Here is a 14,874-nt window from a genome sequence, read left to right as displayed (position 1 = left end):
AATCTTTCACCTGCGGTGAGGAGAATAGGTTGATCGGTGGCGATTGCAGTGTGGAGAGTGAGTTAGGTTAGTTGGTTCGATGTGGGCTGTCAAACGAGCCATCCAGGCCATCTATCAATTGGAATTTCCAAGCCAATCAACCGAGACCGCTGCGGGGGCCGTATCCCTGCTGGCGTTCAGGGGCCCAAGGGGGGCTCCATCAACAAAGATCAGAGAGATCCAGGGTCGTGGTCATGGTCGCGGTCATGGCCCTCGCCGTGGTATTACAGGACCTGATTCTCGGCCCCCACCTACAGTATGTAAATTAACTTGGACTAACGTTAGTTTCCAACCGCACACCATATACGAAGCCATACTTTTTTTTTTTCTTCCCTTCTTTCTTTCTTTCACGGCTCCTTTTTTGGTTGTGAGGCATCTTTGCGACTAACTTCCATCTACGTATCAAAGAAGCATCATAACTATACAACTAGTTATGCGTTCCATCTCAGGTTTTGATTGCAATGAATGATTTCCGGTCGCCCTCATTTGCTGTAATCCCGCAGTTTCGTGTTCTCATACGCTGGCAGCGGAGTTAACTTGTCAAGGGTACTTAAGCAACACTGATGTCACTCAAACTATAAGAAAATGCCGTCGATGGGGGCTGATTACACTTTTCTCTATCTTTGGCTTTGTTCGGCGTTCTCAATTTCATCGGTCTGTTCACTATAATAATATCAACAATCCCTTGCTTGGTTCCAGATGGCTTGTAATGTTGTGTTTATTCTCCCTCGTGTCACTCTGAGTCTTAAAGGACATCAGTTTGGCAACTCTAGACCTGTGGCACTATTGCCAGGGTAGACATGAATGAAATTTATGCCCAATACTACGTACATTACAACCACATGTCTAGAAAATTTAACGCACTAGCAACATGGAATATTGAATGGTGGTAAAACCCCAAGCTGGCTGGGGTCAGGTTCTGGCGGCCAACAATTTGATAAGCGTTAGACGTGGATACTTGACGGCCGTTTCAAACCAACCTACATCTACACTTATTACTATTCTTTTTGACACAGCCTAAGCACGTATACGAAATTCTTTGCTTGTCGTATCGATGTTCCTCCCCGGTGTAGTTCTCAACCAAGCGCTCAATAAGTTTCTGATATCGCAATTAGAGAGAGTATTTCGACATCAGCCATGTGAAAGTATTGAATCATGGCAACCGTTGCTATATTTCCACCACCGACAACATCACTGTCCTCAAAGGCTATCAGATATGGCATCACGGTAAGGATTGGATGCGGGAAGGCACGACATGGCGTCGACAGTCTTGTGAAGATCGCATCGCCTGAGACTTCAGGTTTAATTCATAATATGCTATTAGTCGATTCAGTCACTTATACACTCAATTCACACCACGAGCACGCCATGTGCAAGTGACTTAGAGATCACGACAAGGTTCTAAAATATATTGGCCCCGAAAAGCTAAGCCTAGGTATCTATTCTCTGAGGCTCGAACTGGCGCCGCTGGGCAGCGTTGGCGGATAATCGAGAAATATGACGATGTTTCACCCTCCCTGGCCGCACGTCTTCAAGTGACCTTGGAAGTTGTCGAAGACGCGACTTTCATGCATCCACGCGCGGTAATCTTGTGTGACTTGAATCCAAACAATTTGATGCTTTCCCCAGGCCTTCGAGTTAAACCTGGCCATTTTGGGGGCCCCTCGGTAGAAGGTTGCGACTTCGCCGATGATACTGGACCTGAGATACGTTCATATCATAATCATTGAATACCGGTTTGCTTTGAAATTACTAATTCTAGTGCGTACAGCAAGTACTCAAGATATTACATAAATAATCATGTTCGGAGACATCGAGATTGTGCAAGATCTGAGAATATGAGTACAAGTGGCACAATGACTACGAATTAACGCATACGGCTTGATATCCCATTGATTAGAAGAGGATGCTTCATATTTGATGGTGTGATGTACGATATTACTGCTTGGGAAAAGCCGTATGCAGATCTGCAGGGGGAACAGTTCAAGATAATTGAGATGAGATACCACTGCGAGGAGACTCCGTCTCTGGAAGGAACTCCCTTGACGGGTATTATTCGGAAGTGCTGGATGGAGTAATACGAAAATACAAGACAGATTCTGGAAGATGTGAAATTGCAATGCGCAGGTCTAAAGGCCCAATATTGCGCTGAGAGACAGTATGGTAAAGCATTAATACACTTTAGTGTCCGGGATACTCTCAATATGTCACCTCGCGTCGTTTGAAGAGTTCTGATTATCGCCCACCCAGGTCAAATCGAACCAAGTTGACATATCTCCTAGCTCTTCCCATATGAACTCGCTTCCGAGGAATGTATCGAGATCCGCATTACCTCCACTGGCCATGAGTGGATCAGCGGGCTCTTGTGTGACTCCTCCACGCTTGTTGATAATTGATCCAACAGCAGCCAGAGCGTCTCCAATTTTAGTATTGCTGTTCCCGAGCGCGGTAATAAGCGTGCTTTTAGTCAGGGCCGCGAGTTTTTCAAATCTCTCCTTTGCATCGCTGGCGACTGACCACGTCTTCCCAAGGCATGACAAAACTTCCGAGCAGTCTGTGACACTTTCATCAAAGCTTTGCTGACCCGTCGCTGAGGAAGCACCCTCGACAACCTCTCTGCCCAGGTCAGGGAGTTTCATGACACAATGTATAAAGGTGATCCCACTAACAAATACGAGGTGTGCTGTAAGCCAGCTGTTGAATAGTTCCCCAAATTTCGATTGCTCGGCATGAAGCCTGAGTATTTCCGATGCTGACTGATAGCATCGCCTGCAAGCTTCTGGTGATGGTTGAGGTATAGCAGGTGTCGGGCGACATAGTAGTAATATACACTGATGATACTTGATCTCCAAATTTGGGAGAAGTCGCCGGAAGTAGCTCGGCATCAATAGGTGGGATGACAATGTCTCGCGCGCGGACTCAAGCAGTTCATCACAAGCCTTCAGTGCCTCAGTTTGCCACCGCAGGTGATCTGTCGGCCATGGAAACCTCCAAGGAGCCTGCGCAACCCTATATAGCACTGCGGTGTTCGGTCTTAGTGAAATGCCTATCCAGGGATTCTATGAAATCTTAGGGAATAAACGGAACGTGGAAAGGCTAAGAGGCGCGAAAAGACACTCTAGGTGGGATCGCTTACTGAGCTTGATCTCTGCTGTGATTCTATCAAACCGGAAGAAGAATGTTGAAGCAGCATAGTTTAGATGAGTTGGACTATCGATGCGCCGCCTCTTCACTGGCCCATCATTACATCCATCGAATGATTGCATCGTCGATTGAATACGTGCGCTATGGTTAGGATGGGATGAAACAGCATTTTCACTAGTTGATTCAGTCGAAATCTCTCCCGGAAAATCTATATCGATAGCTTCGTCTCGCAGATTTAGTGGTCGACCAAGAATTGTACATAGCGTACGGTCAATTGAATAGGCGGACCAGAAAGTGGCACACCTTATGTTTTCGTTAATTTCCGCACCCGGGTCAGTTTGGTAGTCGTGGCGAAGAGGAACCTTTCTGCGCTGCAATCCTAAATCTACGCAGCTAGCAATGATTGTGGACGAAAGAAACCAAGCATTCTAGGGAATAAATTAGCTCATCAGTTCTGTACTTATGGATGCGCATTTCTAACGCATATTCATGTCCCAATATTGCGGTTGTGATATGATTGAAGAAAGTCTCTCTTGTACGCCATGGTATGCAAAGGCCGGTTTTACTTACAAGGCCACCTGGGAAGGTGAAACTAGCTAGAACCAGAAGTAGCATGATTTGTACTCCTTGAATGGAATCTTGTAACTGGATTGTAACAACATGAGCCATGGCGGAGGCAAAGTAATTCGCACTTTTCAAGTTGACATTGCGACCTTGTTCAAGTAGGCGTGCGCCAAGGGCGGCGACTAGAAACAGCATTGCATCATCAAGCGAGGCTCTCTCTGTTGGATTCCCAGACACCTGAAGCCTTGCCTCTAGCATTTGTTCGATCTTGCCGTCTTGGAGGAAGGGGTAAAGAGGGTGTAATACTTCAAGATAGGCCCCAACAAAGCGGCGCATCTCAGCCAATGATGGCAGTGGTACGCATTCAGATTGCTGACATAGTAAATTCGTTCCACCATAGCTTTGGGATTGATGAGCTGTGCTGGGTAAGCCTTGACTTTGTGAAATGGCTGCGTACGTCAATCGAGCTAGGGTGAAGCCTGATGATGGTCCCAGATACTTTGGCTCGCTAGCTGCATTGCCCAATGATAACAAGCCAACCTCATGTGCAAGAGGCTGCTCAGGACCGATTTGGCTGCTCTGAACAGATGGGCTTGGTGTATTAAAAGTGCTAGTTACTGCTCTGGGTCTGGGTGAGTGTCGGTCTGTATGGGTGGTAGAAGCCCCAACCTCCTGAGTGTCGAGCTGCCTGTTGGCTGACGGTTGGGGCTCAGTGCGCGAAGCCGTATCCAGAGGCCCAGGGACACGCCCATCAAGTGATAGCTGCGGGGCATGTATGCTTATAAGAGCCTCAAGGTCCTTGACACGGGTCTCTAGCTGCCTAACAAGCCTATAGCCGTGTCAATGGAGCTCGGTTGTATGGTTACGATGTTAGACGACGTATAATAAGCTACCAGCTGCTTAAAAATCACTAACAAGTAGACCGTACCCTCTCTCGCGCAATTGAAATTTGTCTTTTAGTATACTAAGATGAAAAGGGATCACGAGACTCAAGCTTCGTGTTATACTAGATGATAAGATGAACACCACTTGGTATACCCATGACAGAGAAACTAGGCTCTGAGCGATGCGCCAATGGTCATATCTGTCATTCATCGTTAAAACGACAAACGTACGTTGAGCCATTGAAGATGAAATGGCACGGCCTGATAGAAGGCATCCAATCAAAAGCTAGGGCTCTGGCTTTGGGGTTTAAGACACATCTTGGTCTTCAGAGGCCAATGAACCAATCCTAAGCTGGTTATACAAACAAATTCGAAAGGATAATAATACTCACAGTTTGTCGGAACTAGCCTGGTCACATTCTACTCCGGCTTTTTCACATGTAGAGCAGACTGGAAGCTTGTTGTCGCACTTGACTTTCCTCACTCGACACCTTCGACATGCAGGAATACGTCGACGTGGTCTACCTGCCTCCGTTAGCTGATCGGCGTCGAGTTCCATCGAAACTATCGGCGATAATGCGATGGTGAAGGCGAATATAGTTGAGTCTGTCCGATGCCTTAGGTTGTTAAATGGCAAGGGATTTCGCCGACGTGATGCCAAACTCGGGGTAACCCCGAACGTCTACGACTAAAAAGTCTTGGCGATTCTAGAAACGCGCTAATCTAGGTTAGTGCCTTATTATTCGCCGAAAATGAGAAAGTGTTTCGTGATTCGGTTCTTCGTCTGTTCTGCGCCATTTGTAGTAGGAGAACGGTCACAAAATCCTTCAATACCTTATGACATACGGCTCAGACGGCGAACTCCCAGCAGAGGACGGGATCTGTTTACTAGTTCCAACTTCTCGTGAGTTCATGTTAATCCACTAAGGTTAGTGGGGTTAGACTAGACACAAGTTCGTCATTAGTTCCGTGTTGCCTAGCAGTGGTAGTTGTACGGGTACCTTGCACTCAACCGAACGTCGATTTCCTTGTATGTTACACACGTAACAAATGCCAAACCTTCGTGATGCTCTCTCTAAATCTTACTTCTACTCGCTGCCGGGTGGTATCTACTCGTCCGGCCGTACCTCTAGCACGCCATCTTTACTCACAAGCTCACACGAATCAAAATTCTCGCGTCGCAGTTTTATACCAAGCTTTGGAGCCGCCAGTCGTGAATGGCGTGCGAAAGCCCAAGAAGCCAGGCGGCTACCAAGATTCCGGCGCAGATATTGCCTGGACACTGAGAAATGCTGGAACAAACGTGGTCACTCCCGCGGCCAAACCGGACCCTGGATCACACGAGGGATGGTGTTTCCCGGATACCGAAGATGGAATACTTGAAGCTGTCGATAAGGGCGTAACGCATTTCTGGGCCAACACTATCTTGTTCGCTGATCACCCGCTGCAAACATCTATCCGGTTGAACAGATCTGAGAAGGATATTCGAGTAGTTGGCCAGCCGCCACGGTTTGTACAGGTCTATGACGACAAGAACCTGGTAAACGAAATCTTACGAGCGTCGAAAAATCTCAAACTACCCAAAGCAGCCCTAGTTGGAAATTTGTCTGCACTTCGCGAAGCGGTTGCCCCGAAAGGACCTCTATCGTTCCCAATTGTAGGCAAGCCAGTGCGTGGCCGTGGTAGTCATGGCGTCGCCGTCTGTCAGACGCCAGAAGCCCTCGAAAGACACGCCGGAGATTTGCTTGAAGAGTCACTATCGATCATACTTGAGGAGTATTTGTCAGGCCAGGAAGGCACCGTTACAGTCATGCCACCTTCTAGAGAGCGTCCCGACTATTGGGCCATGCCTGTCGTTGTAAGATACAACCACGTCAACGGTATAGCGCCATACAATGGCAATGTCGCTGTCACCGCCAATTCAAGAACTGTGACAGACGAGGAAGCAGCACAAGACTCGACCTTCGAAACTGTTGCAGAGCAGTGCGTACAGGTTGCACGATTACTTAGATGCACAGCCCCTATTCGCATCGATATTCGCAGGTTTAAGGATGCCTCCGAATTTGCCTTGTTCGACGTGAATATGAAGCCGGTAAGCATAGTTGTTCTACCTTTGTCTCCAACTTTGTATTGATAACTGACGTGGTCTAGAATATGACGGGTCCAGGAAGACCGGGGCGAGAGGATCAAGCCAGTCTCACAGCTATCGCCGCCAATGGGTTGGGCTGGGACTACGCAATGCTTTTACGCCACATCCTCGACTCCGCCAGGACATTATATGAGCTCAGGCGAATAGAACTTCCCAATGATATCTTCCCATAGTGCGGTAAACTTTGGGTCCTCCATTATAACCGAAGTTATCAACACGATAATAGAGCCATTTGTATGGATCAGGTCGTTTGAAAACCTTGAAGCATGTATCATTCTATCATTATTGTATATTCGCATTCAAGCGGGATTACTATATGTATATTATTTGTATCATGATTCAAACGTTGAGCGAAGACCACAACCAAAGTAGGCGTTTCAGTCAAGCCAACGCCTTCTGCAGCAACAAATCGCCACGGCCAGCTCGACTGCGTAGACTAACTAACACCATCGGATGCGCTATTGACGATACCAGTCGTTTTCGAAATCAAAGAGCCGAAGTCGCATATATATTCGTCTTCAGGCGCAACGTCAAAATCGAATCGGCAAAGGTCCTCCTTGAAAGGAAACATATATGTCGATGTTACCCTAGAAACAAAACCAAACGAATTAACATTTGTACGATTCAATTGTCTTATAGGTGTGCTCTCACCAGTGGTGCTCTTTACTGGCTTGATAAGCATCGAGAGCTGCTCTGTTCTGATGATAACTGACAAGACAGTACTCAAAACCCTTGCTTCTCTCTATAGGATCTGTGACGGACGGCCCGCCTACGATAAGTCGACCATCCTTGACGCAGGAGAGAGTCTTTAGCTTCTTCAGCTCTCGTACGAATGTATCTTTATGTTCTTGAGTAACTGTCGGTAGAAATTTGAAGAGCACTGTTCCAAGTGTGAGGACATGACGGGGCCGAAATGATAGTAGTAGGGGTTCGAAGCAGGCTTACCTACGTGGACGATCGTCATCTTGAAGTACTGCGTTGTATTGTACCAATTAGTAGAGGCAGACTTTTCAATCAAAGAACTTTTGGTATGTCGGTTGGTGCTTCTCGTGCTGGCTTGGAATCTTCCCCGATCGCCGAGGTCCCTGTTTTGAGGCCATGAGTTCATTACCTATCTTGTGTTACGGGGTTGACCGCATGCCAAGCCACGGCGCCATGCCGCTCAATCATTTCAACGGGAAGAATCCGATGCTTAGGACTAAGAAAAAGCGCACTTTGCCACATCTGGACTTGGAGATACATAAAAGGTCAAGCCGGGCTGCCGGGGTTCTCCACACATGTTGGGGTAATAAATTTCGCAATCCGGTTCTTGATAACTATGGTCGGTATTCAGGCCAAGTGCCAATATACCATGTAGACGGCTGATGGGGAGCTGCGCGCCAGTTTGCTGAAAGTGGGAACAACGGTTGTATCGTGAGGTTCTGGCGTGGTCGAATTAGCGAAACCTTGTGCCACTTTTAGGGAATGGTTGCCGCTGGGAACGACAAAATCATTAACCTTAGGTCAAATGTGCAATAGTATGGCTAGACAAATATTACATCAAATATTGCTTCGTGACGTTTTTTCTATTTTTTTTTAAATTGACCAACTCTTTAAACTTCTAGGCTTTTTGAAACCTGAATTAATCACCTCTTTATTGGATGAACTTCCACAAGCCACTTCTAAAATTGAAAGGCATGACAACAGTACACTCTCGTTCGTTTTTCACACATCAAAACGATGCTCTAGCGAGCTCTATAGGTGGCCGTCTTCGTATGCACCCAGGGCTGTTATAATTCACGAAAAGCAGAGAGGTGAGCCGCAATACCGCCATACTAAAATCAAGATGCGCTAACATGTTGTTTACATTAACTGATATATAGGAGACCAGTGGCAGGCGAGGAACATGCCACGCTACTAAGGGGAGATATGTATATGTGGATGAATCAGGGCTCGTCTGTGGTTTATATTCCACTCTTAAACTAATGCATTGCCACAGGTGGTTCGGGCCACGAACCGGCCCGTATGGACTATGTTGGTTCCTCGATGCTCGATGCCGCCGTGATAATTTCGCCTCGCCCAATGCTATACAGATTGAAAACAGGTCTAGCATGAGATCGAGCTTGGCATTGATATACACAATGAGCCAGGTAGCAAGCGCGCCAGTCCTAAGCCAACCCTCGATACCTTGATGGCAGACATGCTATCTACGATCCTGGATATCAACGACTAGGGGAGGAATTATCTAAACAGTCAGGCTCGTCCGTCACAAAGCGATGCTTTTCTGTTGGAGAACATCCTCAGTGTTCTCTCATCGCTGGAAATATCTGGGATTATGGGAGAAGTCTATTCCCAGCTAGACAACAAATATGAAGCACAAGTTGCTAGAAATGTATGCTGGAACTTTTATGTCCGCACTCAATTGGCCAAGCTTCAGCATAAAAGTTTGAATCTGCCAAATATTGAACACTTATCTTCGAACATTCTTGAGTTCCTAGATTTACATACGGATGCATTTGATTGGCCTGCTAGTCTATCCACGGTTATACGGAGAGTTAAGTACACAACCAGGCGATCCTGCACTATTTGAATTTGTAATCAATTCCATATATGCGTCTCTGGTAGCGGTCGAGCCCAAGATCACCTGCTTGGATCTTATCATGGGTGTTGAGACTGTGGCACCACTCTACTTGCCGGCTCGAATGGCATAGTAGAAGCCGTAAAGAAAGAAAATATTGAAACTTCCAATCGCTTCTAAGGTGTCATGGCATTATGCGAAGTCCTTTCGCAATGTATGGGTGGTACCTCTGGAGCGCTTTACGGTGTTTTCTTCACTGCTTTTGCGTGGGCGATTTGCAGTAATTTCAATCGGCGTCGAAAGGCAGATTTCGATTGCATCGCCGATGCCCTCCAAGCTGTATTAGCTAGTATCAAACAAAGCCACGGCTGCCTGCGAGGGCGATCGGACAATGATGGATGCGCTCATCCCTTTCGCTGACACCTTGACGACCAGGAAGGATGAAGGTGCCGTGCTTGCCTTCGATCATGCCATCTTGGCAGCTATGGACGGATGTGAGGTCAGTCACAAGGTAGACTGTGTCGACTGAGCAATCATTCATATCAATGACCAAAAGGGCAATAAGATGAACAGTTATGCTAGCGTCAGCCACATTACAGTCTTAACTCTACTAACATCGGACGAAGATATCATTTTCATCCTACGACCCGTTCTATGAGAAACAGCGTATCTTCAAGAAAATCTATGTTCGTCCCGTCGAGCTTGTAATCCCACCGTCTACAACTATCTTCTGCCCTGTGATGTACCGCGCTTCATCTGAGACCAGGAACAAAACAGCATTGGCAACATCCCACGCATCCCCCATGCGACCCATCGGAACCTGATCTTCTCTCATCTTCTTGAAACCTTCATATCCTCCTTCTGTGGGGAATCGCTCGGCAAGACTTCTGGTATATGGTGTTTCCATCAATCCGGGGACTACTGTATTTAGTCTCACGCCTCTTTTCGCATATATGACCGCTGTCGCTTTGACGAACTGCATGATAGCGGCCTTCGTTGTATTATACGCAATCTGTGGCTTTCCGATGTAGCGCATGCCCGCGATGCTTGAGATACAGACGATCGCACCGCCATTCGATTGTTTCTCCATGACAGGAAGCACATAATGGCATGCTAGATATACACTTTTGAGGTTTATATCCATCTGAGAGTCCCAGATCTCTTCCGTCATGGTGGCTGGACATCCTGGCTGAGACTGGCCAACGTTGGCAACAAGGATGTCTATTCGTCCATGCTTGGCCATACAAGCATCAATAAGACTCTGCACTGACGAGGAGGAAGTAGCATCGGTTTCCACTACATCGCATTGCCCACCTTCCTCCTCGATGGCTTCCTTAGTTTTTGTAGTTGAAATGCGCGTCCTGTTGCCGCCGAAGATAATGGCTCCCTGCCGAGCGAGCAGAACAGCAGTAGCGGCGCCTATACCCCATCCCCCAGCCCCAGTCTGGCCAAGGCCAACGACAAGAGCCACCTTTCCATGCAAGTTGTGCATGTCTGACGAAAGCTGAAATGTTCCCTTATTTACACGAATGTGTAGATGTGCCTGCGCGGTTCGACACAGTCCCTAATATACCCGAGCAATGCAAAGATCGAAGTAAGTAACGAACAAAGCAAGAGATTGTAATCTTACCTCATCGACACAAGCACACAATAAAATGTTCCGAGTTTGTTTCTTGATATTTGGGGCCAAAAGAGACCAGGGTCTGTGGGTAAGTGGCCGAAGGCAATGAACTTCGCGGACGGGCTCCGACCGGACTATGCTGCAGGTGCTCGCGGGTGGAATATAGATCGACTTGCCCCGCTATTTCCCCTCGGTACTGTACCATTTGTCGGAACGCCAATCACACCATTTGGAAACGTCATCTGCCGATTCGAATTGTTCGCTGATAAACTGATTAAGCAATAACCTTTTTTTTTTTTCTTTTTTTTTCACTCATTCATGAGTTACTAAACATTGAAATGGCAGACCATGAGGCAAGCAAGTCTATTGAGCGAGAGCAGGCTCCTTCCGACTACGATATCTCGGCTCCCATCACAGCTCAACATGGCTTACGGCAAGGCCTTACATCGTATGGCGATGCGCACTTCTCATTGTTCTTGCGGAAAGTCTTCATCAAAGCTTTGGGATATAGCGAAGATGCATTGTCGCGACCAATAATTGGTGTGGTGAACACATACTCGAGCTTCAATCCGTGTCATGCCAACGTGCCACAGCTCATAGAGGCTGTAAAACGAGGAGTACAACTTAGTGGAGGTCTCGCTATAGACTTCCCCACAATTAGTATCCACGAATCGTTCGCATCGCCAACAAGTATGTTCCTACGAAACCTCATGAGTATGGATACAGAAGAAATGATAAAAGCCCAACCCTGTGATGCCGTCGTACTCATTGGTGGTGAGTCAGATACAGATTTCGGACAATGAGCAATTCTGACATTTCTGCCAAGGTTGTGACAAGACTACGCCAGCTCAACTCATGGGTGCTATCTCAGCAAACAAGCCTGTTGCGCACCTTGTTACAGGGCCTATGATGCCTGGTAGTCACCGCGGACAACGTATTGGTGCTTGCACTGATTGCAGAAACAACTGGGCAGCTTTCAGAGCCGGAACAATCGATATCGAAGACATTTCGGCCATAAATGACGAACTCGCTCCCACTTCAGGGACGTGTGGAGTCATGGGCACGGCAAGCACAATGGCTTGCATTCTTGTTGCGTTGGGCTTGATGCCTTTTGCTGGCGCTTCAGCACCCGCCGTCTCCTCCGCCCGGTTGCGTATTGCCGAGCAAACAGGCCACATCGCTGTGTCACTGGCTACAAGTTCTGCACTCAAGCCAAGGGCATTGTTGAATCGCAATTCCTTCTTGAATGCTATCACGGTACTGCAAGCGATTGGTGGCTCAACAAATGCTGTGGTGCACTTACTGGCTATCATCGGACGTCACCCAGAGGTTGCTGGCACCATTGATCTCGATACAATCGACGAGATTGGTCGCAAGACGCCGTTGCTTGTTGATTTGAAACCCAGTGGTGAGAACTATATGACCGATTTCCACAACTCTGGGGGTATGCTAGCTCTATGCCAAGAGCTGAAACCACTACTCCACCTTGATGCTATGACATTCACAGGTCGAACTCTTGGTCAAGAAATGGTGGCGGCTACATTCATTCAGATACCACGTAACCTGAGTTGTATCCAGCCATTCCATGAACCACTATATCCTGCGTCGTCTCTTGTGGTACTAAGAGGCAACTTGGCCCCTCGAGGGGCTGTCATGAAAGCGAGTGCATCGAAAGATAGACGATTGCTGCAACACTCTGGAAAAGCAGTTGTCTTTGCTAACTCGGCAGACCTGGCTCAAAGAATTGACGACCCTAACCTGGATGTGGATGCTGACAGCGTCCTTGTACTTCAGAGCATTGGGCCAAAAGGCAACCCTGGCATGCCGGAGGCTGGTCTGATACCAATCCCCAGGAAACTCGCGGCTAAGGGTGTCCAGGATATGCTAAGACTTTCAGACGGGAGGATGAGTGGGACAGCGGGCGGCACGATTGTACTCCATATCTCCCCAGAATCCGCGCAGCCGGATTCAGTGCTGGGAATCATCCGTGACGGAGACTGGATATCGTGCGACGTAGAGAAGCGTGCATTACATGTAGATGTTTCTGATGAAGAAATCACTGCACGTATACGGAACAGGAAAGAGACTGACGACTTCTCCGATTTAGGTGTGGGCGAGCGAGGCTATCGTGGCTTGTATAAACGTTCAGTTCTACAAGCGGAACACGGTGCGGACTTTGACTTTTTGACCGCCGCCGGTCCTACTACAGAGCCAAGCCATAGCAGGGCATGATTGTTAATTGCCTATTGCTCAAAGGCATACGCTAAATATAAATTTTACGCTGGATATGTCATGTTTCTTGGTTAGAATTGCACGTACGCAAGCTACAAGCGTAGCCACATTACAACGTCGCCCCTCCGCATCAACCACAAAAACCTTGAGAAACTAGGTTTCGTCCGTTGTTAGCTGGAAACCTTTGTATGAATGAGACTCACTGCAATTCTAGTTTTCATGAGGAGAATATTGGATTTGGGGCACAACTAAGTATGTATGTGTAGGACGAATACTCTGCCGAAACTTACTGTCTCGCCGGTGTGGAGGGTAAGTCTGCTTGATACGTGCCCTACAAATTGTTGGAGCTTTATGCCATTTGGCTGCTGAACTGGTGGTTTCTAGGGAGCCAATTATTGCGAAAGACACGAAACCATTCACTCAATACTACGAGTTCGCGAAACATTGAATCCATGACTATACTTTTCGTCATTGTGTTGCTCTATTCTATCTGGACCTATTATTTTGTGACGATAGGTTCGACTCCTACCTTCCGTGCTTCGTCATTCAAAGCATCAATTTCCGCCTTGACATACGGTATGCCAGTCTTCTCTCTCTCACTTTGCGCAATCTGTTCGAGCTCGCCGGGGAAATAGATTCTATCCACACCGGCGGCCTTGTCAGACCCCACGACCCGCTGATACAAGTAACCCATCCTTTCGCGAAATTCGTTGAGGTCAAGAAAAAGATCGGGCTTGATTGCAACAAGAAAGTGACCTACGTCCGACGGTTTGGACGAATCATAGGGGCCCGTAACGTGGCCGGCATAAGCAGACCCTGATAAAACTCCCGAGAAGACGTCCATCATAATAGACAACGCCGATCCCTTTGGACCTCCCATGGGTAACATGACGCCTCCAAGAGCTGCCTCTGGGTCATCTGTGGGTCGGCCCTCGGAATCCAAAGCCCAGTCCAGCGGTATCTTCTCGCCGCGCCTTTTGGCTTTGTAAATTTTCCCACGAGCGGCGACTGACGGCGCCATATCTAAGATGAAAGGTTGGTCCTTGCCGGGGGCACCACAGGCAATAGGAGAGACGCCCATAAGCTTGCTCTTTCCACCCCACACGGGTAGCGCTGGACTAGAATTTGTAAAGACCAAACTCATCATGTCGGCGTCGAGAGCCTGTTGCACCACCCAAGCGCTCATTCCATAGTGATTTGAATGTGCAATACTAGTCATGCCAATGCCGAAAGTGCGTGCGGATTCGATGGCCGCTGCCATGCCTTTATGCGCTGCCAAGAATCCGAAACCATTGTGACCGTCCACATGGTGAACAACTGGAGTGACTGATTTCAGCTCCGGCTCAGCCTTAGCTTCCAAGACGCCTTGCCGAATCCGTTCCATATACGATGGTATACGGTTGATGCCATGGGTGTCAACACCCCGAAGGTCGGCAGCGACTAGACACTTTGCGACGATGCTAGCACTGGCCTCTGGAACGCCATTGCCCTGCAAGACTCCCTTGACAAATCGCGTAGCTTCCGCCGCGTCAACGTAGACCTTGGCCTCGCTTTGTTCAGTCATTTTTATTTTAATTAATATAACAGTGGCCTGTGAAGTAACATAAGACGAAATTGTGTTTATGGCCGTGTTGGTATTTTGAACTAACAAGTATTGTCTGTCTTAAGTATGCATTTGTGGAAG

The 14,874-nt window shown here is 47.7% G+C and overlaps 6 protein-coding genes across 6 annotated transcripts; 2 read left to right on the top strand and 4 right to left on the bottom strand.

The window, feature by feature from the left end:
* Positions 1 to 2,135: 2,135 nt before the first annotated feature.
* BKA67DRAFT_561491 (fungal-specific transcription factor domain-containing protein) lies at positions 2,136 to 5,253 on the bottom strand. The gene is made up of 4 exons (XM_046102534.1): positions 5,024 to 5,253; positions 3,754 to 4,576; positions 3,176 to 3,611; positions 2,136 to 3,058 (listed from the first exon to the last, which is right to left on the bottom strand). Exons 1-4 carry the CDS (start codon positions 5,188 to 5,190, stop codon positions 2,247 to 2,249), a joined length of 2,238 nt encoding a protein of 745 aa, XP_045959952.1. The 5' UTR covers positions 5,191 to 5,253; the 3' UTR covers positions 2,136 to 2,246.
* Positions 5,254 to 5,427: 174 nt separating this feature from the next.
* BKA67DRAFT_645157 (D-alanine--D-alanine ligase) lies at positions 5,428 to 7,053 on the top strand. The gene is made up of 2 exons (XM_046105871.1): positions 5,428 to 6,723; positions 6,783 to 7,053. The coding sequence occupies exons 1-2, from the start codon at positions 5,698 to 5,700 to the stop codon at positions 6,951 to 6,953; spliced, it is 1,197 nt and encodes a 398-aa protein (XP_045959951.1). The 5' UTR covers positions 5,428 to 5,697; the 3' UTR covers positions 6,954 to 7,053.
* A 1-nt stretch (position 7,054) lies between these two features.
* Positions 7,055 to 7,951, bottom strand: BKA67DRAFT_561486 (uncharacterized protein). The gene is made up of 3 exons (XM_046102533.1): positions 7,726 to 7,951; positions 7,432 to 7,660; positions 7,055 to 7,367 (listed from the first exon to the last, which is right to left on the bottom strand). Exons 1-3 carry the CDS (start codon positions 7,886 to 7,888, stop codon positions 7,217 to 7,219), a joined length of 543 nt encoding a protein of 180 aa, XP_045959950.1. The 5' UTR covers positions 7,889 to 7,951; the 3' UTR covers positions 7,055 to 7,216.
* A 2,001-nt stretch (positions 7,952 to 9,952) lies between these two features.
* BKA67DRAFT_561480 (oxidoreductase ucpA) lies at positions 9,953 to 11,073 on the bottom strand. The gene is made up of 2 exons (XM_046102532.1): positions 10,968 to 11,073; positions 9,953 to 10,901 (listed from the first exon to the last, which is right to left on the bottom strand). Exon 2 carries the CDS (start codon positions 10,827 to 10,829, stop codon positions 10,020 to 10,022), a length of 810 nt encoding a protein of 269 aa, XP_045959949.1. The 5' UTR covers positions 10,830 to 10,901; positions 10,968 to 11,073; the 3' UTR covers positions 9,953 to 10,019.
* Positions 11,074 to 11,279: 206 nt separating this feature from the next.
* On the top strand, positions 11,280 to 13,306 carry BKA67DRAFT_245870 (dihydroxy-acid/6-phosphogluconate dehydratase). Its single transcript, XM_046095711.1, has 2 exons — positions 11,280 to 11,732; positions 11,785 to 13,306. The coding sequence occupies exons 1-2, from the start codon at positions 11,297 to 11,299 to the stop codon at positions 13,188 to 13,190; spliced, it is 1,842 nt and encodes a 613-aa protein (XP_045959948.1). The 5' UTR covers positions 11,280 to 11,296; the 3' UTR covers positions 13,191 to 13,306.
* A 334-nt stretch (positions 13,307 to 13,640) lies between these two features.
* BKA67DRAFT_561476 (Malate/L-lactate dehydrogenase) lies at positions 13,641 to 14,824 on the bottom strand. The gene has a single exon (XM_046102531.1). It carries the CDS (start codon positions 14,752 to 14,754, stop codon positions 13,690 to 13,692), a length of 1,065 nt encoding a protein of 354 aa, XP_045959947.1. The 5' UTR covers positions 14,755 to 14,824; the 3' UTR covers positions 13,641 to 13,689.
* Between the last annotated feature and the right edge of the window lie 50 nt (positions 14,825 to 14,874).

Source organism: Truncatella angustata (assembly GCF_020726525.1).
Source record: "Truncatella angustata strain MPI-SDFR-AT-0073 chromosome Unknown BKA67scaffold_3, whole genome shotgun sequence".
Taxonomy (NCBI): Eukaryota; Fungi; Ascomycota; class Sordariomycetes; order Amphisphaeriales; family Sporocadaceae; genus Truncatella; species Truncatella angustata.
Note: the sequence above shows the minus strand (reverse complement) of the source record. Positions and strands in the feature narration are given on the sequence as shown.

Bases quoted from the DNA above. Each gene is read 5' to 3' on its own strand.
- BKA67DRAFT_561491 (XM_046102534.1), bottom strand. From the start codon at position 5,190: ATGGAACTCGACGCCGATCAGCTAACGGAGGCAGGTAGACCACGTCGA. The intron at 4,577-5,023 runs GTGAGTATTATT...ACACGGCTATAG, and splicing joins CAGGCTAGTTCCGACAAACT to GCTTGTTAGGCAGCTAGAGA. The intron at 3,612-3,753 runs GTAAGTAAAACC...TTTATTCCCTAG, and splicing joins TCACCTTCCCAGGTGGCCTT to AATGCTTGGTTTCTTTCGTC.
- BKA67DRAFT_645157 (XM_046105871.1), top strand. From the start codon at position 5,698: ATGCTCTCTCTAAATCTTACTTCTACTCGCTGCCGGGTGGTATCTACT. The intron at 6,724-6,782 runs GTAAGCATAGTT...GACGTGGTCTAG, and splicing joins TCGACGTGAATATGAAGCCG to AATATGACGGGTCCAGGAAG.
- BKA67DRAFT_561486 (XM_046102533.1), bottom strand. From the start codon at position 7,888: ATGAACTCATGGCCTCAAAACAGGGACCTCGGCGATCGGGGAAGATTC. The intron at 7,661-7,725 runs GTAAGCCTGCTT...CACTTGGAACAG, and splicing joins GATGACGATCGTCCACGTAG to TGCTCTTCAAATTTCTACCG. The intron at 7,368-7,431 runs GTGAGAGCACAC...TTTTGTTTCTAG, and splicing joins GCCAGTAAAGAGCACCACTG to GGTAACATCGACATATATGT.
- BKA67DRAFT_561480 (XM_046102532.1), bottom strand. From the start codon at position 10,829: ATGCACAACTTGCATGGAAAGGTGGCTCTTGTCGTTGGCCTTGGCCAG.
- BKA67DRAFT_245870 (XM_046095711.1), top strand. From the start codon at position 11,297: ATGGCAGACCATGAGGCAAGCAAGTCTATTGAGCGAGAGCAGGCTCCT. The intron at 11,733-11,784 runs GTGAGTCAGATA...ATTTCTGCCAAG, and splicing joins TGCCGTCGTACTCATTGGTG to GTTGTGACAAGACTACGCCA.
- BKA67DRAFT_561476 (XM_046102531.1), bottom strand. From the start codon at position 14,754: ATGACTGAACAAAGCGAGGCCAAGGTCTACGTTGACGCGGCGGAAGCT.